This window comes from Papaver somniferum, chromosome 2, assembly GCF_003573695.1.
Source record: "Papaver somniferum cultivar HN1 chromosome 2, ASM357369v1, whole genome shotgun sequence".
Lineage (NCBI taxonomy): Eukaryota > Viridiplantae > Streptophyta > Magnoliopsida > Ranunculales > Papaveraceae > Papaver > Papaver somniferum.
The window spans coordinates 217215376-217242776 of record NC_039359.1 but is presented as its reverse complement, the minus strand read 5'-3'; the positions used below and the strand labels follow the sequence as shown (position 1 = coordinate 217242776).

The following is a 27401-nucleotide window of genomic DNA, read 5'->3' as shown; positions in this document are numbered from 1 at the left end:
ACGTTTCCCATTCTTCGTCACCAGGATGGCAAAAATAAAGAGTGCCCTTCACAATATCGGATACAGTAAAGAGCATAAAAACCATGGAATTTCCATCGCCATCGTAAGTACTAGTTTTAGGAGGTGAAGTTAAAACACAATCACTTAAAGAAATTGATGAATAGTAATCAAGCAAAGAAGGCAACTCTATACTCTCCATTGACAGTGGATTCCATAAAAAACAATCCCCATATTTCCATGGTGTGTAATCAAACTCTTCATCGTCACAAAGAACAATTAACCAACCTTGATGACAATTCTTCTGGTAAAAAGATTTCCCTTTCAACTCCGGTATGGATTTTCTACAACTTGTGTTATTTGGTTCAGAGATATTATAAAACGCCTGAGATTTCTCATCTTTTCCATATGGAATTACTAGCCAAGGTGATAATGCTAAATCTGTTTGCTCCATGGATGCTTGAAGACGGGGAGAAACCCTTGCTCTTGATGGAAGTGGCATCTAGTCTTTTAACGGGGGATTTTATAAGGAAAGGAACCGCCAGAGATGGACTAAAAACTGGAAAGTTGACTGTGGTCAAGGTAAAACCGTTTGGGAAAGTTGTCTATAGTATATTATTATTTTTTGGAATACGGGTGGAAACTAAATATATTAGAGCAAGCATTATACCTAGTATACCTAGTTGTCATGTTTGTACGTTTATACCTAGTATGGCCGTTTATACCCGGCTCTGAAGAGAGTTGCGGCAGGGCCGGTACTGAAGAGGAGCTATGGCATGATCTAATTGAGGTCAAGTATTGCTATCTTGGTGGCGGTTACTTTTGATTAGCTCTTAATTACAGATGGAGAATTAGCTCTTAATTACAGATGGTGGCGGTTACTTTTGATTTGATGTTTTATGAGCTGGGCTATCTTGTTATCAAAACTATTCTCAAACCTATTTTCTTTTGTTTTCCTTGTAAATGTCCAGTTTAGAATATAGTGGCATGTTCAGTTTGCTGCTTTCAAAAACTTTTGTCGTGTATCTGTTCATTGCGACTAGGAATACCTTCTTTTATGCAATGGCCTGACACCTGATTTCCCTACTTAATTTCGAGTTATCAGTTTTTATGGAATACAACACTGTAGAGGTGTCAGTCATGGGTGTCACTTGTTGGCTCGTATTGAAAAGTGCAGAAAAGTACAAACTAAATGTCGGAATGGTAATCCCTCTCCATCGGTTTTATTATCAGGATAAAAGACAAAACACAATAAAAAACTGAAACTGTTTCTGAAAAGTATGAAAATAATCTATTAATGTAGATCTTAATACCAGACCAGTCAAAATTTGGCCTCGTAATCTCTGACCAATTAGGTTCTATCCAGCTGCACCAAAAGTTGTGTTTGGAGTTGCAATAATCTATACCATAATTTTCACTCCCAAGAGAATGGTATCTATCAGAATCAAGAGAGTAGAATAGAATTCCTCCGTTCTGCAAATTAGGAATGTAGATGTTGTTCTCCATTTCGCTAGTCGGGGCAACTGTAGCGATACAAGATGTGTTGCTGATAAACAACGCATGCCGTCCCAAATGTTCAACTTCAATCCAAGCCATTTCAGCCAAATCCAATCTGAAGCACCGAACCCATTTTCCGTATTGGCCTAAAAGAACAGATAAAAGTTTCCCTTCGAACTCAACCAAGTAACTAGTATATATAAAATCACAACTAGGTGGTGGCGTAATTTGTTAAATAGTACTACATCGCCTAGGGCAATCTAGGATCCATGCTTAATAAGCCATGAACAACCCTAACCTTGCAAGCCGGTTTTCGAGGTAGGTCCGGGGATTTCTAACATGGTATCAGAGCCAGACCCTTCTCAACCCATCCATGTTCATCCGTGTGTCCGTGGTTTCCGTATCACCCATCAGTGTAGCCCAGTCAGCGGCTGTCATACCCATCAGTTCAGTGTAGCCCTAGTCGTTGAGGGGGGTGTTAAATAGTACCATATCGCCTAGGACAACCTAGGATCCATGCTTAATAAGCCATGTGCAACCCTCACCTTGCAAGCCGGTTTTCGAGTTAAAACTCGGCTCGAATACCATGTTTATTCTATTGAGAGGTAAATAAACATTGTTAAAGACATCATTTTTCCACTCTTCATCCCCTCGTTTAATGAAACTAATTTCAACCTCATCATACAAGTATTGTTAAAGACATCATTTTTCCACTCTCCATCCCTTCGTTTAATGAAACTAATTTCAACCTCATCATACAAGTATTCCCTGATGGAAAAAACAACGCAGTCTGAAGAGGTCGGCAAAGATGAGAAAGAAATACCTCGGTAAGAATAACCATAAACATCATCTCGTAAGTCTGGAAGTTTGATGACTGCTTTTTTGAATGGATTGTAGAAGAACAAACTATCGTAACCTTTTGACATGAGTAACCAACCGCCTTTCGAGAAGCGAATTGTTGAACCTTTTAACACTTGAGGGATGCTCATGAGGTAATTCTCGTCATTATGCATTGGGTTTATAAAACTGTAGACTGATTCATTAGACTTCGAGAAAACCAGCCATGGAGACAAATTGGTGGCTTGTAAACACTTAGCAGAACATGATCTTCTCTGATTCAACAAGGGAATTATCGAGCGGAAGGTTTTACAAACTGCACGGAAATGTATTTTATCTACCGGATTTAGATAATTTGATATCGACCATACCATGTCATCCTCAAGTACCCAAGGTCTTGCTTCTTCAACATTGGCTTTCTGATCATCATTCTTTAAGCTAATTCTGCTCAGCGTTGCCTTCGAAACTTCAGTTCCATCACCATTTTCTTGAATGTGGAGTTCTTTAATGTACCTAAGTGTCATGAGCCAGTTAGGAGAGAACCATGGGTTCGAGAGATCCGGACATGGCAGTGAAAGCATAATGCTATTATCTTCCATGGAGGTGAAGATAAAACACAGTCGCTAAACCAAATTCTAATAGTAAATAATTGAACCCAACAGAGAAAAGAAGGTAATTTTACGGTCTCCATTGACAATGGATTGAATAAAAAACAATCCCCATAACTCCATGGTTTGTAATCAAATTCTTTATCATCGCAAAGAACAATCAACCAACCTTGATGACGGTTCTTATGGTAAAAAGATTTCCCTTTCAACTCAGGTATGGATTTTCTACAGCTTGTGTTATTTGGTTCACAGATATTATAACAATCTTGAGAATCCTTATCTTCTCCATATGGAATTACAAGACAAGGTGATGTTTTCTTCATGGAGGCTGAAGACGGAGAGAGTTAGAAGATAGGTTTTCGGTGAATGCTTCCACACATTCAGTGTGCAGAGAGCAGTTCTATTTATATTAAAACAGTTTCAATATTCTGTTACAGATTTTGGTAAAAGATACAGAGACTGATCATGCCAATATTGTAGGATTTAGACTCTGACACAGTACTTGGTCAAGAGACTTGGTGTAGAGACTTTTTAGCAGAGTCTTCAGGAGTTTGCTTAACACCCCCCCCTCAAGTTGTACTGCAGCTGGAGAAGTTGCAACTTGCTACATAATATATGAAATCTAGGTGATGGAATCCCCTTAGTAAAGATGTCGGCGATCTGATCTCTTGAACTGATGAACCTGACATGAAGTAGACTAGCAGCCACACGTTCACGGACAAAATGATAGTCTATTTCAATGTGCTTTGTGCGAGCATGGAATATGGGATTTGAAGTTAGGTACGTGGCTCCTAAATTATCACACCAGAGTATTGGTGGTGAGATTTGGACACCAAGCTCTTGCAGCAAGGATTGGATCCATATTATCTCTGAAGTGGCTATTACAATGCCACGGTATTCTGCTTCTGTACTGGACTTTGATACCATATTCTGCTTCGTGCACTCCATGAGATCAAGTTGCCTCCGAAATATATACAGTAGCCACTCGTTGAGCGTCTGTCATCCAAACTTCCAGCCCAGTCTGCATCGGAGTAGGCTTGCAAAGAGAAGTCTGAGGAAGAAAGAATATGCAGACCATAGTCTACTGTATTCTTAAGATAAAGAATAATTCTTTTGACTAGTTCCCAATGCTCTTCATATGGGTCATGCATGTATTGACAGACCTTGTTAACTGCCACAGAGATATCAGGTCGCGTTAAGTGCAGATATTGCAGTGCACCCACTACACTGCGATACAATGTCGAATCATGAAACCTTTTGGTACCTTGCTTATGAATTTTCACATTTACTGCCAGAGGTGTGTTTACTGGCTTTACCCCATCTAGATTTGTCTTGCGCAGAAGGTCTGTAACATACTTACGCTGTGTGAGAATTAGTTCTGTCCCCTTTCTAAGCACTTCGATCCCCAAAAAGAAAGAAAGATCTCCTAAATCTTTTAGTGCAAACACAGCACTAAGATCTTCAATCAATCCAGAGATCTCAACTGGATGTGAACCGGTCACTATTATGTCATCTACGTACACTAAAACGTACAATGTGGATCCCTGTGTTTGACGAATGAAGAGAGAACTGTCAGCTATAGAACCCTTGAACCCCAACTGGACTAGGTAGGTGCTCAGTTTTGAAAACCATGCTCTAGGCGCCTGTTTAAGGCCATAGAGTGATTTGTGCAGTTTGCAGACATGGGTTGGATGCATCTCATCTACATACCCCTGAGGTTGATGCATATATACATCCTCTTCCAAGTCTCCATGAAGAAAGGCGTTCTCTACATCCAACTGTTTTATATCCCAGTTGCGCATTACAGCAATTGACAACACAAGGAGAATAGTGCATGGCTTAACCACTGATGAAAAGGTTTCACCATAGTCAATTCTCAGCTGTTGGTTATATCCCTTGGCAACTAGACGTGCCTTTCTCTTGTTGATTGAACCATATGGATTCTTTTTAACTCGATACACCCATTTGGATCCCACCACATTCATTCCTTTTTCATGTTTCACCAGAGAGTATGTGCCATTCCTAATTAATGCATTGATCTGGACATCCATTGCATCCCGCCATTATGGAATTTTCCTTGCTGCCGAGAAACATGTTGGCTCCATGAAATCTTCATCATGTAGAAGATGTTTGGATGCAGTCAAGCACACTTTTTGAATAGGCTTGTGTATACCAGCTTTTGCCCTTGTGACCATGGGATGTGATAAAGTTGTACTTTGGACTTCGTCATGTATAGGTGCTGATGAAGCTGGCAGAGCAGAAGCAGTTGCAGACGCTGAAGTAGCTGGACTTGATGCAGGGGAGATGGTTGCCTCAGAGTAAGCCAAACTTTCTGAGGCCGATTCTGAATGATTCACGTTGTCTGATGTATGTGTGGCAGGAGACTGTGAAGCATTACCCTGTATTACAGTAGCATTTCCATTTCCAAATGGTTTCTTAGAGAAAATACTTGTGTTGGATTGTACAATACCTGGATTTGGCACTGGGGATTGTTGCTTGAGAGGAAAGAATGGGAATGTAGTTTCCTCAAAGCGCACACGCCTAGAGATATAGATTCTATTTGTTTCTCTGTTTAAACACATGTACCCCTTATGTGCGTTGTTGTAGCCTATAAAGACACATTGAATTGACTTAGGTTCAAGTTTATCTTTGTTATATTGCCTTAAGCAAGGATAAGCTAGACAGCCAAAAACTTTCAAGAAGGAATAGTCTGGAAGTTTATGGAACAACAGTTCAAGTGGTGTTTTTGTGGTTGACACAGAAGCTGGTAGCCGGTTTATAAGATAACATGCAGTAACAAAAGCATCTGCCCAAAAAGACCTAGGCATATGAGCATGAAAAAGTAAGGCCAAACCAGACTCTGTCACATGTCTGATTCGTCGCTCTGCCAAACCATTTTGAGGTGATGTGTGAGGACATGAAAAACGATGCTGAATGCCAGACTCATTTAAGTAGGAAGTAAATTTTTTATATTCTAGTGCATTATCAGATTGGAAAATTTTGATCTTATGACCAGTGAGATTCTCAACTTGTTTGCGAAAGAGAATGAATGTGTGTAATGCATCAGACCGTAGAACAAGTGGAAATATCCATGTATAGTGGGAATAGACATCCATAAACAAAATGTAATATCGAAAACCTGTTATTGATAAGGAGGGTGAGACCCATATATCTGAAACAACTAAGCTCATTGGCTTATTATAAACTGTTTTACTTAGAGAAAAAGATAACTTCTTGCTTTTACTCACATGGAAAGAATGACAGAAGTCAAAGTTTTTATTGGTTACTGGAAGTGAAAACTGATGACAGATTTTGGACACAGTGCTAAGCATTGGATGTCCTAGTCGCTGGTGCCAAATAGGAAGTGTAGAGGACACCAGAGCTTCAGGTTTTATTGAGTGATGAATCAAATCTACCCCTTCAAACATATAAAGTCCATTCTTATTAAACCCTCTCAGCAGCATTATCTCCGTGCGCTTGTCCTTTACAACAAAGAAACCAACATGAAACTCAAAATAAACATTATTGTCTCTACAGAGTTGTGAGACAGACAACAAGTTTGTCTTGATGTTAGGAGCATGATATATATGATTCATTGCAAAAGTGCGGGAATTAAACGTAAAAGATGCATTACCAACATTAGATATCTCCAGTGCATTACCATTGCCCACATGAACCTGCTCAGTTCCATTGTATTCATGAGGAATGGACAAATTTCTCATATCAGATGTGAGATGGTGAGTTTCACCTGTGTCTGTCACCCACTGATTGCCAAACTGGTCACCAGGTAAAGCAATATAGGCATGTGCTGAACGCTGGTTGTTGCTTGTGGTTTTTTCGTAGCGAAACCAACATATATCTCCAAGATGACCCTTCTTTTTACAGATCTGGCACTTTTCAATGAACTGAGGAGGTCTCTGATTCTGCTGCTGACGAGCATTCATTTGATTGTTGGAATATGGATATTTTTGTTGGACTTGATTCTTCCATTGATCACCTCTGCTTGTCGAGGGAATGTTTGGGACAGCTACATTGGCTACTGGAGACTGCAGCAACGACAACTGAGACTCTTGGCGCATGTCATAGGTGATCAGATGAGAGTAAAAGGTATCGATAGGCATATACTCAACAGTGCTTAACGCAGTGACAATAGGGTCATAGCTTTGGTTAAGGCCATTACTAATGGCTTGTTTCTTTTCATTTGTTGTTACAGCACAGCCAGATTCTGCCAACTAAGCAAACAAAGATTTAGCATCATTCAAATAGGTTTTGAGAGTTTTGTTACCTTTTGACATGCTGTGCAGCTGCTTTTTCAGATTCATCTGATGATGAAAGGTTTTTGGTGCATATTCGGATTTTGGTTTATCCCAGACCTCCTTTGCAGTTGTTAGGTGAGCTACATTGCTCAAGACTTCAGGTGTTAGAGTTGAATTGAGCCATCCAACTATGAGAGAATCCTGATGCTCATATGCTGTAAACACAGGATTTATATCGTCACTTTCAGGTAACGTCCTTGCAGGAACTTGTTTTGTTCCATCTACAAAGCCACTGAGATCATAGCCTTTTAAGATTGGTTTGAACTGTGCCTTCCAGAGGATATGATTTGTTTCTGTGTGCTTTAACGTGACTAGGTGATGAATCTGCACCTGTCTTAGGGTATTTGTTGTCTCTGCCATGAAGTTGTTTTGGGTTTTTTTTTTTTGAGCGGAAGATGGCTTGGATCAGGCTGATACCAAGTTAGAAGATAGGTTTTCGGTGAATGCTTCCACACATTCAGTGTGCAGAGAGCAGTTCTATTTATATTAAAACAGTTTCAATATTCTGTTACAGATTTTGGTAAAAGATACAGAGACTGATCATGCCAATATTGTAGGTTTTAGACTCTGACACAGTACTTGGTCAAGAGACTTGGTGTAGAAACTTTTTAGCAGAGTCTTCAGGAGTTTGCTTAACAGAGAGAAACCCTTGCTCTGTTTGATAGGTATCATCTAGTCTTGTTTAACTTGGGATTTTATATGGAAAGGAACCTCCAGAGACGAACAAACCGAAAAGTTGACTATGGTCAAGGTAAAACCGTTTAGGAAAGTTGACGATAGTCGTTAATTTTTTTGGGAATAAGGGTGGAAATAAAATATAATAGAGAAAGCGTTATGTCACCCAAAAGCCAGGACATAATGTGATTTCTCCACTTGGTTCCAGAATTTCGTGTAAGCTCGAAGAGAAAATCTCCACAGATACAGCGATACCGGTCACTGGTATGGCGGTATTCATCGAGAACTATTTTCTGTTAAATTCAGGCATTGCCGCCCTTTGTCGGATTTGCATACATTAAATATCTAAATAAAAATTTCAAATTGATTGGATTATTAATCCAGAAAGATATTGTAATTTCAATAAACTATTACATTACATATGATTTGACATATTTCACGAACATTGCATTTACATCCTCAAACCGTCAAATCTCGAGTTATATTCTGGAACCAGATACCATCTTGCGTGTCAAGGAGTTTGGTTTTACAGCTCTAATATTTCCGGCTGTATAAGAAGTCTTAGTATTTCCAGCTCTAGTATTTTTTACAGCAACAAAATCCAATGTTATCTCTATAAGTTTGAGGTTTATCCTCTTTTATGAAAAAAAATAAAAAATAACAATCTACTTTATATGTTGGTCCAAAAACTTAAGCATTCTTTTTCCTGATTAAATCGGGGACTATCAAATTTTACTTCGCACATCATCAAATTATTATAGGCACCCAAAATTCTAAAAAATACTAATATACCCCCACATTAATTACTAAAACTCTCTCATATAAATTCTAATCTTTCTATTTTCAGTAAATCCAAAAACAAAAAAAACCTAAACCTAAAAAAAAAAAATCTATTTCCATCCTAGTCTTTCCAAATTCTCAAAACACTAATTTTCATCTTCTTATCCAACAAATCTACGATCCACACAAGAAAAAGGTAAATCTCCATCAACCCAATCTATGATTCTTCATATCTTGTTGATTTACATGTTTAAATCTTCGTTTTTGACAAATCAAAATTATGATTGCACTCAGAATCGGTTTTTATTGACCTATCGAATAAACCGATTCTGGGTTTTGTTTTCGTCCATGAAGAACATGCACATTAATCGGTTTACATGATGATTAACATAGTTCGATTCTTTGGTAGAAATGAAATATTTAAATACATCAACAGAATCGGTTTATATATATATAATATGTATAATCCGATTACTATAGTCTCTTCATCTTCCTTTCCCAAATCGGATTTTATACATGTACCACATAACCCGATTCTTTGAGTCTCTTCAGAATCGGGTTACTTATGTTTATATATGTACTGATTTCTTACTTGTTTTTTGATTATTTTTTTTGTGTAGAATGGACTTCACCCACCTAGCATTTTACAATCGAGAGGTAACCTTGGAGGATGTTCTGAGGAAACCACAAAGAGTGCCAGAGAGAAGCCTATATAAGTTTGCTTTCGGAGCTGAGACTCGTCTAGAACAAGCCCTCGCATTGATTGATATGCTTGTACTGGAAGAGCTTGTTGAGGTCATTGGGTTCGCTAGGATGAGGAGAAACATTATATCAGCTGAGAGGGATCCCCACCAAGAATTGGAAGGTTTGTTTGAAGAAATGGCTGAACATATAGTTATGGATAATGCAAAAGCTGCTGCTCTTGATGATGATGCTGGTGGTGCTGCCGGTGCTGGTGGTGGTGATGCTGCTCCTGATGCTGTTGTTGCTGCAAATGCTCCTGGTTCTCCTTAAGTTTTTAAGTTTAACTTTTAAATACTAAAACTTTAAGTTTACAAGACTTGTGGTTGTTTTAAGTCTTTTGGGATTGTTGATGTTTGTATTTTGGATGATATTTGTGTGGTTGATGTTTTTATTTTGGAAGATCTTGTGTTGAACTTAATGCACTTAATGTTTTAATTAATTCTAGCCTGACATGCCAACAATCGGTTTACTCGATATGTCAACATAACCCGATTGTGCAAGCCATTCTTGTTTTTAAGCCAAGTTAGAATCGGTTTACATATGAATACATATAAACCGATTCCTTATGTTTTTTAAATCGGTTTACATTGGTCGCAATAAAGTCCGATTCCTTATAGCATACAAACACAATCGGGGTTTAAAGTCCTTCTAAAAGATCGATTATTTCAAATTATTTCACGTTTTTCAAAAAAATAGCCGTTTGGGACTTTCTCTATAAATAGAGACATCACTCTTGGACCCCATTTGCCCAAAAATTGATCATTTTATTCCCCCTCACTCCATATACTCCACAACTACTAATTTCATACATCCACATACAAGAAATGGCTTCATTTGATTCTAATGAAGATTTGGCAATCACCAAAGCATGGTATGCAGAAAATCGACTTAGACGTCAATCCTCTGAAAGGGTGGATTCCACAACCTTTTGGGCTAGGGTGCACAACAAATTTAGCCAAGAGTTTGGGAATCCTAACGCAAGAAGTGTTCAACAAGTGCATGCTAGGCACCAAGTCATTGAAAACGCGATACTTGCTTTTTTAGCTCTCCAACCTCGGATTTTTAACACTCACCCCTTCACCTTGTCCTTGTACAATTTGTGAGTATTTTTGTGGTTTGTTTTACGTAACCCATGTTGTTTTATCTTCCAATGAAACACCACTAACAAATGTAAGTTTGTTTTTGCAGCACGAAGTCGTGAAAGGGCGCTACTTGGAGGAAAAGGGGGAAGCATTCGCTTTCGATGCAAGCTATCACTTCTTGGCAGAAAGAATCCCGGAGGATAACCCAGACTACTTAGGATGTTGTATCGTCTTCTTCGGAGGAGGAAGATTGATGGCTTTAAAAGTTTTTGTATAGGTTTTGTGGTTAGACCTAGGGCTGCACATGGGACGGGACGGTACGGGTTTTTGCCTAACTCAGTACCTGTACCTCCCTATGGACGGTACCTGTACCTTATACCTGTACCTTGTACCTATGCAATATGGGACGGGACGGGACCTGTACCTGTTTAACTCGGTACGGGACGGAACGGTACCGGTTCTTTACCTGAAGAACATAAAAAAAAAAAAGCAAAATACTTGAAAGTTCTAAGTTTAAAAACTTTAACTGTTAAAAACTTAAGAGTCTTAAAACCTGTAACTAGACTTCAAGTAGAAAAAAATAAACCAACGAAAAAAACAACATTTGGGCTTTGGCAATTGACCACTTTCATAAGTTTGCTGCAACAGAAAACGAACTCCATCTCCAAGCTGGACCAAGCATCATTGCATCAAGCATCCAAGACCTCTGACAATTGAACCACACCCAAGATGTCTGCAACAACAATTTATATTTCAGTTAGTGTTTTGAAGTTACTCTCATACGCACAAAGGGCAGTGAACCAAGCAACAATTAATATATCAATCAACCATTGATTCAAATAAATCATAATCAAACAAAAAAAAGTTTAAATTACCTTCCTCATCCTTAGAGTTATCATCTGGTACATAATCAGCTAAAAGATCAAGATCAATGGGTTTGCTTAACCAGCTTTGACAACAGAGCAAAGCCTCAACTGTTCTTGGAGATAAAGAACTCCGCCATGGACTAAGCACACGCTTTCCGGTGCTAAAAGCTGATTCAGAGGCAACGGAAGACACTGGCATGGCTAATATATCCTTTGCCATACATGAAAGTATCTTATACCTGCTACGGTTAGCCTGCCACCAAGCCAGAATATCAAAACTAGACTTGCATGTATTGTTCCCATCAGATTCAGACTCATCATACACTTCCATTAAGTACATATCCAACTCTGTTATTGTTGCCTCATCAGTTGATTGGTTCTGCTTGTGCCTTTTCTTTCTTGACTGAAGAGTAGCAAGTCGACCACCATTTGGAGCGATAACTGAGTTCTCAACTACAGCACTACTAGATGAACTTGCCACCTCCTCATTAATTGAATGAAAAGACTTGTATTCTTCAAAGAGTATCTTAAAGTCCCTCTTGACCTGTCTCATAACTATATTAACCCTAACAAGGTCTTGCTCATATAAACACTGAAGAGCAAATTCTAAACCTTTTTCCTTCTCTCTTGGATCCAACAGTTGAGCAAAAAACAAGGAAGAATTCATCTTTTCATAAGCACCCCAATAAAAATTGTACTTCCTAAACATAATATCAGCCATACGAGCAATAAATGGATCATTAGTTGCATTATCTCTAAACTCAACTAACTGTTCATGGATGAGTACTACTTCCCACAAGAAACCAGGAGATGTAACAGTTGTGGAGGCAGAAAATTTAACAGTAGCATCAAAAAATATCTTTAAGCACTTCAGAAGACCTCTAGCATATTTCCAATCCTCTTCATATGGAGCATGTTGACGAGGTTTTTTGTTCTTGTTGTTGGTCTTTTTCTTCCCCTTTTTATTACAATCCTCCTCAACTTCCCCCTCAGATTCAGAACTAGAGTAATCCTCAAAAGAATTATCAATTTCCATGTCATAATTATCAGTATCAGGTATAGCATTTTTCCTTGATTCTTCAAATATGTACTTCTGTCTAAAGTCCCTATCATGCTTTTCTAACCTTTTGAAAACCTTTTCATACTTTTCAGCAGCTTCTAACATTAAATAAGTACTATTCCATCTACTTTTCACATCCAAGATCAAACCTTGCTTATATTCAATTTTTTCTAATTCACAACAATACTTAAACTTATTCAACCTAGCAGGAGACCTAGTTACATATTTGATAACTGACCTGATCCTACATATCGACTTATTGTAGAGTCTTACTGCATCTTTTGTCACAATGGCAAGAACATGAGCTGCACATCTGACCTAATAAAAGTAAAGTGAACAAATCAGAAATGAAATGTACACATACATTGAAAAGAACACATGCATTGAAAAGTTACAGATATACATGCAAATATTAGAATTTAGAAATGAACAAATCAAAAAAACTAACTTACGTGCAAATATTCGGCTCTAACTGGAGCTGAAGTCCAACCAATCACACTTTGCTTCAAATATTCAATGGCCTTCGTATTAGCACTAGCGTTGTCTAGAGTAACCCCAAACACATCCTCAAGACCCCAATCCAATAAACATCTTTCCAACATTTGACCAATATCACTACCTGTGTGACCTTCAATTTGACAAAACAAGATGATTCTCTTTTGTAACTTCCAATTTTGATCAATAAAATGAACAGTTACACAGATGTAGTTATAATTGTTAGGTGAAGTCCATGTGTCAGTTGTCAAGGACACCCTCATTTTGGAAGCTGCAAAGTAACGTTTCAAACTAAATTTCTCATCAACATAGAGTTGTAACAAATCCCTATAAATGGTCATACGACTCGGCATTTTGAATCTAGGCTCCAACATTAGCGAATAGGCCCTAAACCCTTCACCTTCAACAATTCTGAATGGCTTCTCATCAACAATGATAAACACAACAAGAGCCCTTCTGCACGCTTCTTGACTGAAATTAGTTGCAATCAACTTACTATCCTCACCTGGCCTTTGGGGTTCAAACATCAATAACTGTTGTCCTCCCACCTTCTTCTTATTAGGATTCTTGGTGCAATGCCTCAAGTGTTTCCATAACCCAGACGTACCATTCTTTTGACTACCGGATTTCAATTTCTTGTTACAATGCTTACATTGTGCCCATTCCCCATCTAATTTTATAAAATCCTTCCAAGCTTTTGAACTGGATTTCGGCTTCGCGGCTACATCAACAGCAGGAGTTATAGCTTCATTTGGATCTTCTTGTGTAGCTTGCTGAACATTAACAGAAAGTGAAGGTACAGATGTAGGGTGAAATGAGGAACCAACTTCAGTTCCAGCACTTTGAGTTGTATTTGCATCCATCTGAAATGAAAAAACAAGTTAAAGTGTTAAACTTAGAGCTCATCCATCTGAAATATATACAATGAATATCTATGAAAGTATAACAGGGCCATCCTATCCATACATGCAACAAATAAGAAGGTACACCAGATTATGAGTGACAAATGTTATAGTTAATTGATATTTTCACCAGTGTAACTCAGTAGAATGGTAACTCATTTATCTCCATATCAATCAGACTAGATTATTGCAAATTCATCTGTTCCATCCCCAAAACTGATCAAATCAAAGCAAAAAGAATAACCACAGTTGGTATTACTCCATAGTCCATGGACTCTCTCTTAAAATCACCATACCTTACTCAAAATCAAATCCAGAAAAAAAATGATACAAACCCTAACCATATATTGAAGAACAACTGAAAATCAAATCCAAGTTAAAATAAAACCCTAGCTAAATTCAGAATCAGAAAATCAAATCGAATACCTGATGTGTGTATCAACTGATGAACAAACTGATGATCAGTTCTTCCAAGTTCCAACCCTAAAATCGAAAAAAAATAATCATATTAGAACAAAAAATCTTAAATCGATCAACAAATTGAAATCCTAAAATCGATTTTGAAACCCTAAGATCCTAATACAGATGATGAACAAACCCTAAAATCGATTTATAAAATACTCACAAGTAAATCGATACTGAACTCCTTAATCCTTATACAAGATGATGATGGCTTACTGGTTACTGCTAGTGACTTGACGATTGGCCTCTTCTCTTATCTTCTCTGAGAGGAAAATTAAAATCTGAGAGAGGGTCAGAGGAAAGAAGAAGAAGGAAAATGAGGAGAATCCGAGAATACGATAGAGAAACTGAGAAAGATGAAAGCTTGGAATGTTTGAAGCTGAAACTGAAAGGGTATAAACCCCTACTATCAACGGCCAGGATTTAATCCTAATATCAACGGATATAGATCCTCGGTACTACGGGACGGGACGGGATTAGCCTAGAACCGTTACTTGTACCTATTCTAGGCACGGTACCAGTTTTTGGTACTTGTACCTGTCCCATCTAACTGCGGTTCCGGGACGGTACCGGTACGGTTCTTGTGGTTCCAGTACGGTTCCATGGGACGGGACGGTTCCTGTGCAGCCCTAGTTAGACCTCTATGTAAACCTTCACGAGACTATAACTCGTCCACTATGGTCGCCTAGGGTTTAAAGGTTTGATGCATGTGCTAAATACATCCTACAATAATAATGCAACGAATGAAAATTGGTAATGAAAGGACACAATCGGTTTATATATGTCATACTTAAAATCCGATTCTGCAAATCGGTTTATAAAACGTGTCAACGTTAACCGATTATTTATGTCCTCTGTTAATTCGTAAACACCAATCCAGAATCGATTTACAAGTGAATGAACGTAAACCGATTCTGGGCACTGTTTACGAAAAAAATCAAAATGTTGGTGTTTTGATAAACTCTCTAACATTAGTTAATCTCACATCCAAAACAAAATTAATCCCTAATACGATTAATTAGTGCTAATTAATCAGGGATAAAATAGATAGTTTGGTAATTATTTTGATAAGAGATCGTGTAAAGTAATTTATAGTGACCTTTTTGTCATCTAGCTATAGGCCCCAATTAAGTGTATAGGCCCCAATTTAGCCTCGTTCTTTTGTAATCAGAAAGGAGATATAAACCGAGGATTTTGGATGTGTCAACGGATACAAATACGATACAACCGATATATACGCGTGTATCGGCAAATACAAGAGGAGCCAAACCCACCGTACCACGTACAAAGAGAATAAATAAATGCAGGATTTTTTATTGTAATAAAAGCTGCTGCTGCTGCTGCTTCGACGAAGTGAGAGATGAAAACGTAACCATGAGCCCAACTTGCACAAACAAAGGTTTAGGTTTTTCTTTTCGAATTGAAAACCCTAAGTTGATAATCAATCTTGAGAATTTCATTTGGTTTCATCATCAGATTGATAATTTTGTTTGATTTCATCATCAGATCAATTTTGGAGATTTCTTATCGATCAATGGATGGGAATTGTGGGGGAAATCCTCCTCTTAATTCTCTAATCGAAGATTTGTTAATTGAAATTCTGTTATGGCTACCAGTAGTATCTCTTTTACGATTCAAGGCTGTCTGCAAATACTGGCGCTCAATCATCGAAAGCTCAGATTTCATCCATCGGCATGCCACTTTCCAAAACTCCACAAGTAAGTTGGGTAATTTCATCTTTCAATACCGCCCTAAAAATGTTATTCATGCGCACTTCAGACCACATTTTTTTGTGCTATCGTCGTCTCGTGGTAGTGGTCACAGTGAAGAAGATTATGGCCAATGGAGTTACAAAAACTTAGGTATATCACCACATTTAAGTGATGCGGAGGAGTATGATATGTATGATAGCTATCCTCCTCAAGCAAATATGGTGGCTTGTTGTCATGGTATCATTTGCATACATGATCCTCATCTTAGAGAAATTTTCCTTTGGAACCCTGCAACTAAGAAATTCAGATGTCTCCCTAAATCATTACCTCTTCTAGAAGAATTTGGTGTTTTATTGACAGAATTTGTTTTGTTTGGTTTCGATTGCGACACGAATGATTACAAGGTGGTGCAAATAACTTTTTTCGAAGTTGACAGTGTACTCTTTCCCACTCCCAAGAACAAGGTTTAAATATATGCCCTAAGCTCAGATTCTTGGAGGTGGTGTATGGATCCCAATTTGTATGCTCATTCTTAATGCTCATTCTTAAGGCAATTATGAAAATCAAGGTCGATATCTTAATGGTAGTTATTATTTCTTAGGAAATAAATTTCAAAGAAAAGAAATGATTATGGATTCTGTGTTGCAGTCCTATAGGGAAGTTGAGGCAGTGCTTCTCTCTTTCAATTTCAGCACAGAAAGTTTCAGGATGATAACTGGTCCGGCCGAAAACTCTGATTTAGATGTCATAGGAGGTGATCAGGGAAAGATTGTTTACATTACATGTTTTACATGTTTTACTGCGGAGTATGCTAGTGAAGCATATCAAGTGTATGCTTTGAATGATTATGATTATAGTTGTAGTGCTACAAATTACGAGTACTCATGGAGTAAATCACATGCGTTCACTATAAATCGTCCTTTTGGCGTCTATTGTCCCAGGGCAATTACGAAATATGGAGTGTTTGGTTTTCTATGTGGTTATGGCGGTGGTCTGGTGTTTGTCAACTTACTTACAGAAGAAATGAAGGATAGTGAAATTGTTGATGCATCTTTAGAGGGTCTAGGTGATGTGTTCAGAGGCGATGTTTACAAGGAGAGCTTAGTCTCAATCGATAGTCCACTTCCCAGCAACAACAACAGTTAATAGAAATGAAATCGGTTTTCAGACCATTCACAACTCCGGCATGCATATATGGCGTGGTTTGGCTTGCTGCTGCAGTCTAGTTGCTTAATAGTGTTTCTTTTCTATTTTTCCAAGTGAATAATTTCCATAATTCCATCCATCTATGTCTGCAACATAGATTTTCAAATGTTATAGGATTTGTGGGTCGTTCTTAAGAATTGGTACCTCTAAACAACAGTTTGTTGATTCGTTTTATTTGATTACAGTCATTTATTTGTCCACTGTTTTCTATTTGTGGTTGTATCACTTTTTTGGACCTGAATTTTCTAATCCACTATGAATTTTAATGCAATTGTCCAGATCTTTCTAAACTATAAATCTTAGTTGTTTCCAGAATGTTGCCTTGGCTGGGAATGCCGAACTTCTGTCTGAACCCTGTTTGAAGGGAGGGCTGGAACATTTCAGAGTACCTATCAACATCCTTGATGAAGACCAGAAGCTAGCTATTGCTTCAGGTGAAAGTGGTCTAGCTTCAGAACTGCGTGTCGGGAAGGAGTTCATTTGATATGCGGGAGAAAGACAACACAAAATACATCTGTATCTGTTGCTTGCAGAAGTTAGGATTGCTGGTTATCTTTTTGTGTTGCTGCTGCTACTGCGGGTAGATATAATGATCAACTAGGATATTTATGAAGATACAGATTTAAATTTCTTTATCTGGTAATTAACCTCAGCATCCAGCATCAGTAGTTAATGCGATTCACATTCATCTCACGAACCTCAATCAGACACAGAATTTTTATAAATCTTTACCATCTGGCTTTTCCCCTGTTGCTAGAAATACACTGCGATTTGAGCTTCAACAATCTTTCTTATCTTTGCATAATGACTGTATGATAATGTTTTCTGATGCATCTTTGGGTAAAAATTCATCTGTTGCAGGTTGTGGAATCGTCCTCCTTAGATCCAATGGAGACTTTGCAGCAGCCAAATGCTGGACTACCTCTGTAGATTCTGTCATAGAAGCCGAAGCCAAAGCTTTATTGGCTGCAATAGAGTGGGCTTCTCAGCTACAATTGGAAAACCTGTTGTTCATTGCAGACTATCTATCTTTAGTTCAAGCGGATCACCTGGAAACGGTTCACATCAGCTTAGATAAGCTTTCTCAGCAGGGTTCAGTCAATTCAATTTAATAGTTTGTGTCACCTCATGTCTCATTCTTAGGCCATAACAAAAACCAACGTCTTATACTTTCTTATTCGCTGTTAGCTTGACAATTTTACCCAAATTTATATCTTGCACATAGTGGTTGTTTCTTGTGATGTTTCATGAGCTGGCTGTTGTTCCTTTTCATCCAGTCCTGTTGTTCCGTTCTCAAATGTATTTGTTTTCCTTGTTAATGTCCAGTTTTAGAATATAATGACACGTGCTGTTGTTTGCTGTTTTTGAAAATTGTTGTCCTGCATCTGAATTCTTGGTTCATTTAGAGCAAGTTTTATGGTGGAATCCATCCATCTTCCACGCCACCTCAGCACTTGGAACTGTGGATGGAAGCGCAAGTTTAATGGTGGAATAATAGAAACGCTATTCTTAATGGAGCTAAAAAAAAACGCAATTAAAAATGGAGCTAAAAAAAACGTTATTAAGAATGGAGTTTTTTTTCCAGCCGTTAGATTTCAACAACTCATTTTAAATCTACGGATAAAAAAAAACGCAATTCTTAATGGCGTTCTTTTAGCGCCAATCTTATTTGCGTTTAGCGCTATTCTTATTGGCGTTTAGATGGATTCCACGAACCCTTCCACCAAACCATGGAATCCTCCTTGGATTTTTTGTGGAAATCCCCAACTTGGAAGCCACTAAACTTGACATTACATGGTTCTTCCACATTTGGAATAGGTTGGATTCCATCATAAAACTTGCTCTTATAGCACTTCCATGATTTTTTCACACTTGGAATAGGTTGGATTCCACCATAAGACTTACTTTTATAGCAGTTGGGACTCCGTCCTTGTCCCAAACAATCACCTCTACAACAAGGAATTTCTTGTTCTACTTCTATGCAATGGCTCCTCTTGTATCTGCCGATACACGCGTATATATCGGTTGTATCGTATTTGTATCCGTTGACACATATCCAAAATCCTCAGTTTATATCTCGTTTCTGATTACAAAAGAAGCTGGCTAAATTTGATCTGATGAAATGAAATCAAATGAAATTCTCAAAATTGATCATCAACTTAGGGTTTTCATTTCATAATTATCCCCTAAAACCCATTGTTTATAGGAGTTGTTTAATGGTTACTGGTTAGGTTTTTATCTCCGACTTCAAAGATACTAGAGCAGCAACAGCTTTTATTAGATTCAATTCGGCAGTAACAACAATAAATAAATAAAAAATCCTGCATTTACATATTTTCTTTGTATGTGGTATGGTGCGTTTGGCTCATGGGTCATGGCTAGCCATATTTTACATTAGAAAAGGACCGGATGCTCAAGGGATTTTAACCTCACACAGACTAATGAGCTAATGGTGCATAACAGTTATAATAGAAATTCTGACACCATTTGCTCTTTGTATTACGACCTGACAGCAACGAAATAAATAAACATTCCTAGATGAGGGAAAGATGAAATGATGTGGAAATTCACTCCCACAACGGAATTCAGAACTAAGTCATTCCGAAAATTTTAAAAAACATAATTCTAACCGTTAAGGTGCTATATTTTAATTATAATTTCTCATTCAGGATTCAAGTAGTAAGCCCCAATTTTTTTATTTTTCCGCTTTTAACTGAAACCCAAATGAGTGCATTGACGATGAAGAATGTGTAGCTTTCCCAACTTAGGATGAAGCAGTAAAAGCCGTCAGCTGTAAGCAAATAAATGAGAACACATGAGGAACTCGCACCCGTAAACATGCAAATAGTTCAAAATATCATAGCTAAAGAAAAGAAATCCAAAACAAAGAGCAAAAGAAACACGGGCACTGCAAGAGAGAAGTGTACTAATATTTTTACTGATGAGGTTCTTGGAGATGTTTGCATCGACTTGGAAAAAGTAGGTGAAGTCTCAAATCATTAAATTAAGTGTGCCACTAACAGAAAAGCGCAAAGTGAGGGAGTTGGAATTCTTAAAGTAATGTACACCGGTAGCCAAAGTTTACTCAGAAGAAAATAATCAAAATCAAAACATAATCAAAATAAGCTCACCAAAGAACCATAATTTTCCTTCTTCAACGAGAACCAAGACCGACTGATAGTTGAAAATACCTCCATAAATTACCTGCACAGAGATTTAACAAATTATAAAACATTAATTCAAATTGTCCAGCTTAATATACTCAATGACATAACTAAGAAGAACCAAACCCAAGTCAAGCAGTTCAAAATTTCTCTTTAATAAGCTAAATGAACATTACCTACATGATGGGTGCATCTTGAATAGTGCAAAGATGAACTCTCTCTGCCTGTTATGGGCCATGAATCCAGTTAGTTAAAACTGAATACTACAAACTACATGAAACTACTTGTTTAATAAGTGATCAATGCTCACGTTTTGATTAGTTCGTCAACTTGGAATTTCATATTGGACATGTCATAATAGGTTAGTTGAATGCAAAGATGAACTCTCTCTGTCTGTTATGGGCCATGAATCCAGTTAGTTAAAATTGAATACCACAAACTACATGAAAGGACTTGTTTAATAAGCCATCAATGGTCACGTTTTGTGTTAGGACACCTATCCTACGACTCACTTTGTTTCTCTTTTAATGACTTACCTTATTTAGTATTCATCTTCCTTAGTTAATTAGTTCTAGAAGTTCTATTATTGGCAATCATTAGTTGCCTTAATTATTGGTAGTTTGTTTAAGAAGTCACTTGAGCTATAAATACTCAAACCCTGTATTATTTCAATCATCGAACTAAAACCTAAAAGTTTATTAATTTTCTTGTTATTTGCTTGTTTATACTTCGTGTGCATATCATCTTCACAACACTTTCATTCTGTGCATACAATCTTCACGTTACTTTGGTATTGAACCCTAATATTTGTCATCAGAGCAGGTAAGATTTTCACTCAAATTCCAGCAATTTTTTTTTTACTTACGATGACAATCACTCAAGAAGTTAATGGTCTTTATGAGCATATTGAGAAGTTAACAACCAAACTTAATGATTTTATGGAAGCATTGGCTGAAGAATATGAATCTCAAAAGAAGAATTATGCTGCTACAATGGAAACTATGCTTACAAAATTACAAAACACCAACAATACCAATACGGCAGTTTTACTGGAAACTAATAAGAAGCATATGGCTACGTTAATGCAAGCTAATAATCAAGACATGGTTGTGCTTGCTGAAACCATGAATAGAAACATGGCATCTCTTCTTCTGGCACGTTTTCCTCTTAACTCTCACCCTCCTGGATTCGCTGGAATTACTAGTACTGGCCAGCATGGTAGTATTGTTGGTAATAATAACAATGGTATTGCAGACATACGCGCACCCTCCTTGAATATGAAATTTCCTTTGTTTGAAGGAAACGATCCTGCTGGTTGGATCTTTCAAGCTGACCAATAATTTAGCTTGTACCATACAACTGAAACACTTAAAATTCTTGTTGCTACTGCAAATTTTAAGGGAGAAGCCAATGCATGGTATCGATGGGTTAAGGATAGAATTGGCAATCCATCATGGCCATAATTTTGTACTGCTGTTCGTGCAAGATTTGCTGATGACAAGTTTGTTAATCCTCGGATGGCTTTAACTAAATTAACTCAGAGAGGTACGGTTCGAGAATTGATTACTGAGTTCAAAAGCATCTTAAATTTTGTTACTGATTTACCAGAACCATATCTCATTGATCTTTTCATTAATGCTTTGAAACCTGATATTGTTGTTGTTGTGTATACTTTTGAGACAACTACCTTGTCTGAAACTTTTCAGAAAGCTATCAAAAAAGAAGAAATAATGCTTGCAGCTTCTTCTTCTAAATCAAGTAGATTTGCACAATTTAGAAAATCTGTAAACTCTTCTACAACTCCAGTTAAGACAACTACTATTCCTCTTGGTGCTACTAAACTAAGTTTGGAAGAGATTAAAGACAGAAAATCCAAAGGACTTTGTTTTAATTGTGATAAGATGTTTTCACCAGGACATTTGTGTGAAAAGTCTCGATTATTCTGTCTTGAGATTGATTCTTGTGGTACAACTGTGGAGATTACCAATTATGAGATCAGTGCACCAAATCTTGAAGACAATGAACTTATCTCAGATGATATTCCACAAGAAACTACACCAGCTATTTCTTGTCATGCACTTGTTGGTTCTCCTATTCCTAAAACAATGAGAATTAATGGACACGTTAAGGGTCAACCCATCACTTTTCTTATAGATTCTGGTTCAACTCATAATTTTCTTCATCCAACAATAGCTAGAAGATGTGGTTATTCTTCTCAAATTCAACCTATTTCTATGAAGGTTATGGTGGGTAATGGTGGTTTTCTTACAACTCAAGGATCTTGCACTGCCGTTCCAATTAAACTACAAGATTATCAGGGTACTACTGATTTCTTTCTTTTAAATGTGCGTGGATGTGATGCTTTCCTTGGAGTTCAATGGTTACAATCTTTGGGCGATATTCTTTGGGATTTCAAGAAACTGCATATGAAATTTCATACTTCTAACAAAGATTGTTTATTAGTTGGTGATAATTCTTCTTCAGTAATGCTTTTGGATAGTTATTCTATGGAGAAGTTGCTTATTAAAGAACAATATGGAGTTATGCTACAACTATCTCAAGTATCTACTTCAACAACTTTAACCACTCATGAGGTACCATCTGCAATTAAAACTTTATTATTACAATTTGCTGATGTATTTGGTACTCCTTCATCTCTACCACCAACACGTTCTTATGATCATCGTATTACCCTACTGTCTAATACTCGTCTACTCAATGTGAGACCTTATAGATATCCACACTTTCAAAAAGAAGAGATTGAGAATATTGTTTCTGAGCTTAAAGATGCAGGTTTTATACGACCTAGCAATAGTTCTTTTTCATCTCCAGTTTTGTTAGTGCGTAAAAAAAAGGCAGTTGGTGTATGTGTGTTGACTACAAAGCACTAAACAAGGTTACTATAAAGGATACATTTCCTATTCCGGTAGTGGATGAATTAATTGATGAGTTATGTGGTGAAACTGTATTCTCGAAAGGTGACATGCGTTCTGCTATAATCAACTAAGATTATATGGTCCTGATTACATAAATCAGCTTTTAGAACACATGATGGCCATTACGAATTTTTGGTCATGCCATTTCGTTTGTCAAATGCTCCTGCAACATTTCAAAGATTGATGAATTATATATTCCGTCCTTATCTTCGCAAGTTTGTTTTGGTGTTTTTCGATGACATATTAATCTATAGCAAATCCTTATCTTAACATGTTGAGCACTTGAAGATAGTATTTGAGGTATTGAGATCGCATCAGTTATTTCTTAAGGATTCAAAATGTGAGTTTGCTAAGTCATCCATTGGGTATCTTGGACATGTGGTTTCAGCTAAAGGAGTTGCAGTTGACAATGATATTTTTTCTATTATTCAACATTGGCCAATTCCAACTACTATTAAAGATCTGCGTAGATTTTTGGGTTTGGCTGGATACTATCGTAAGTTTTTCAAAGACTATGGCAAGATAAGTGCCCCTTTAACTCAGTTGTTGAGACATAATGCCTTTCTATGGAATGATACTGCTACAAAGGCATTTGAGACGTTAAAATTGGCTCTAACAACTACTCTTGTGTTAGCTTTGCCAGATTTTACCAAACCATTTTATTTAGTGTGTGATGCTTCTGGTAATGGTTTAGGAGTTATCTTAATGCAAGAACAAAGGCCCATTGCTTTTTTCAGTAAATCACTATCTGGTAAAAACCTTAACTTGTCAATTTATGATAAAGAAATGCTTGCTATAGTCTCTGCAGTTCATAAGTGGCGTCCTTATCTACTTGGTCGACATTTCAAAAAGTCTACACAGATCATAGATGTCTTAAGTATTTTCTTGAACAGAGAATATCTTCAATAGAATAACAAAAGTGGTTGTCAAAATTACTTGGTTATGATTATGAGTTACTTTACAGAAGTGGTACAACAAATCAAGCTACAGATGCTTTATCTCGTATTGCTGATTCTCAACTATTGGCTATTTCTACTCCTGTATTCTTTGGAATTGATGAAATTGTCAAAGAGTGTCATGATGATCCTGACTTAAGCACTCTTATTGACAATTTAAAGACTAATGCATCTTATAAGGCTCATTATTCTTACAATGCTGGAATTCTGCGTTACAAAATTCGCATTGTGGTGGTACCTACTTAAAATTGGTGTTCTAAATTACTCAAGGAGTTTCATTCTTCTCCATTGGGTGGTCATTCAGGATTTTTACGTACATACAAACGCCTTCAGATCAATTTTTATTGGAAAGGTATGAAATCTTCAATCAAAGAATATATTCAATATTGTGAAACTTGTCAGCGCAACAAGTCTGAAGCAATTTCACCTCCAGGGATTTTACAACCATTATCAATTCCTACTGATGTTTGGATGGATATTTCTATGGATTTTGTGGATGGATTCCCTGTTTCGAATCTAAAAAGTTCTATTTTAGTGGTGGTTGATCGACTGACTAAATATGCACACTTTATAGCTTTGTCTCATCCATACACTGCTGCTAAGATTGCTAACATTTTTGTACGTGAGATTGTCAGATTACATGGTATGCCAAAATCCATAGTGAGTGATAGAGATCCTATTTTCATAAGCAACTTTTGGGAAGCTTTTTTCTCCTTACAAGATACTCAACTGTGCCGAAGTTCAGCATATCACCCTGAATCAGATGGACAGACTGAAGTCATAAACAAAACTTTGGAATGTTACTTACGATGTTTTGCTGGAGTTAAGCCCAAAGAGTGGACAACTTGGTTACCATGGGCTGAATGGTGGTATAATACTACCTACCATTCCTCAATTAAGATGACTCCTTACCAAGCACTTTATGGTCGAATTCCACCAACAATCTCCACTTATATTCCTGGTTTTACAACAGTTTATACTGTGGATGAAACATTACAAGCTCGTGATCACATCTTACACATTCTAAAAGCCAATTTAATTGCTGCTCAGACTAGAATGAAGACATACGCTGATGCTCATATAACCGAACTTACATTTACAGTGGGTGATTTTGTTTTTCTGAGATTTCAGCCATATCGTCAAACCACAGTACTTAATCAATCTTATTCAAAACTTTCTCCAAGATTTTATGGACCATTTCGAGTTCTTGAGAAGATTGGGTCAGTTTCTTATCGATTGGAGTTACCAGCTACTAGCAAGATTCATCCAGTTTTTCATGTCTCACAATTGAAACTGAAATTGGGATCCTCAGTTGAAGTGAATGCTCCTCTACCAACAACTCTAGATTATGCAGAATGGGAACCTGAGGAAGTTCTAAAACGCAAGATGTATAAGAAGAATAATGCTGCTAGCACTAAATGGATTGTTAAATGGAAAGATCATTCCATTGACGAAGCAACTTGGGAAGATGTTGATGATCTTCTTCTTCGATTTCCAGACTTTCTGGATTGAGGACAAGCTATTTTTCAGGTGCGCTGGGATGTTAGGACACCTATCCTGCGACTCACTTTGTTTCTCTTTTAATGACTTACCTTATTTAGTATTCATCTTCCTTATTTAATTAGTTCTAGAAGTTCTATTATTGGCAATCATTAGTTGCCTTAATTATTGGTAGTTTATTTAAGAAGTCACTTGAGCTATAAATACTCAAGCCTGTATTATTTCAATCATCGAATTAAAACCTAAAAGTTTATTAATTTTCTTGCTATTTGCTTGTTTATACTTGGTGTGCATATCATCTTCACAACACTTTCATTCTGTGCATACAATCTTCACGTTACTTTGGTATTGAACCCTAATATTTTGATTTTTTCATCAGCTTGGCATTTCATATTGGACATGTCATAATAGGTTAGTTGAATTTTCCACACCATAGTCATAAAAAATTAGATGCACAGAAGTTAGCCTCATTGACGGAAACTGATAAGAAAATCAAAAAAATTTGTCAAGTTATGTTTGAAATGGTCTTGCAAAAAAGAACGTACGTATCTGAAGAGTTGTCACTACCTTTACTTGGTTCTGTAGGGACGGAACACAATTGATTATCTTATCCAACATAAGTGCCTTTCCGGTAACCTGTTAAGAGAAATTTTAGATTTCCATTTCTCTTCTTTCAAAACAAAGGCTTGATGCAAATCATTACAGTAATTAAATCAAGTATTCCACCAAAAAAACACAAATAAAATTAAGTTTTTTTTATTAATCTGAACTGTAACAATATAGTTATCCAACAAACATGAAATTTTATGGTGAAACCATGTTTGAAAACAACAAATTGTGTTTATCTTCAGCAACATTATCATTTAATAGATTTTCTTAAGTATGCAACCGGAATCGTAGTTTTATGTACTGACAAACACAATAATAGAAGATTGGTAGTCTAGGGAAACCAATCCATGTATTGTGGTTGAGAATGCTAGAACCTGGAGCATGGGTTGATGCTAAGGTAGTTAAAACAATGGTAAAAGCCTATTTGTAAAAGATAACCACCTTATATCCTTATATATTGGCATTTACATTGGAGGTGGATGTTGTATCTTTTCTCAATATGCAAGGCTGACCATTAGTCATGACATAAATCCACTTTGGGTTGTCTAGGTCTGGGGAAAAATCATAACATATCTATGAAATCACTACATAGCCAATAAAAGTATAGAAATGTTTCATACTAATCGATAACATTAATAATCATGCACCAAAGGCTTCACAAACCGAATATTTCGGACCAATCAAAATCTAGTCCTGTTTTTGATCTTGTTACTGAAGTGAAGCGCGACTTCGCCTTTATATAATTCTTAGAGGGGTGGGCGCTCCTTACATTGTCATCCTTCATTCTGCTTTCAAAATATTAGAACGGGTGTCAGGGTTTTCTTTATTCAACTAGTCATATTTAACTGAAAGGTTTGTATTTGATCATGGGAGAGTCTGGAAGGGATTGTGCAAATCTGGGAACTAATTTAAATAACCTACATGAGTATATGCAAAAATTAGCATCCATCTCAGGTTGCAACCATCATATTCGAAGAATAACTAACTAAATATACAT

At 37.0% G+C, this 27401-nt stretch overlaps 1 protein-coding gene across 4 annotated transcripts; it reads left to right on the top strand.

Annotated features, from left to right (window-relative positions):
• Positions 1–15616: 15616 nt before the first annotated feature.
• On the top strand, positions 15617–18610 carry LOC113350539. Of its 4 annotated transcripts, none has more exons than XR_003360924.1 (4): positions 15617–15720; positions 15828–16039; positions 17553–17878; positions 18101–18610. XR_003360924.1 is itself a non-coding variant. In XM_026594691.1 (3 exons), the coding sequence occupies exons 2-3, from the start codon at positions 16016–16018 to the stop codon at positions 17177–17179; spliced, it is 522 nt and encodes a 173-aa protein (XP_026450476.1). In that variant the 5' UTR covers positions 15617–15720; positions 15828–16015; the 3' UTR covers positions 17180–17437. The 4 variants fall into 4 exon arrangements, 2 of the variants coding, with proteins under 2 accessions (XP_026450476.1, XP_026450475.1); XR_003360925.1 differs by having other exon boundaries at positions 17543–17878; XM_026594691.1 differs by lacking the exons at positions 17553–17878; positions 18101–18610 and adding an exon at positions 16682–17437.
• The last annotated feature ends 8791 nt before the right edge of the window (positions 18611–27401 follow it).

Bases quoted from the DNA above. Each gene is read 5' to 3' on its own strand.
- LOC113350539 (XM_026594690.1), top strand. From the start codon at position 16,569: ATGCTCATTCTTAAGGCAATTATGAAAATCAAG. The intron at 16,602-16,681 runs GTCGATATCTTA...TCTGTGTTGCAG, and splicing joins AGGCAATTATGAAAATCAAG to TCCTATAGGGAAGTTGAGGC.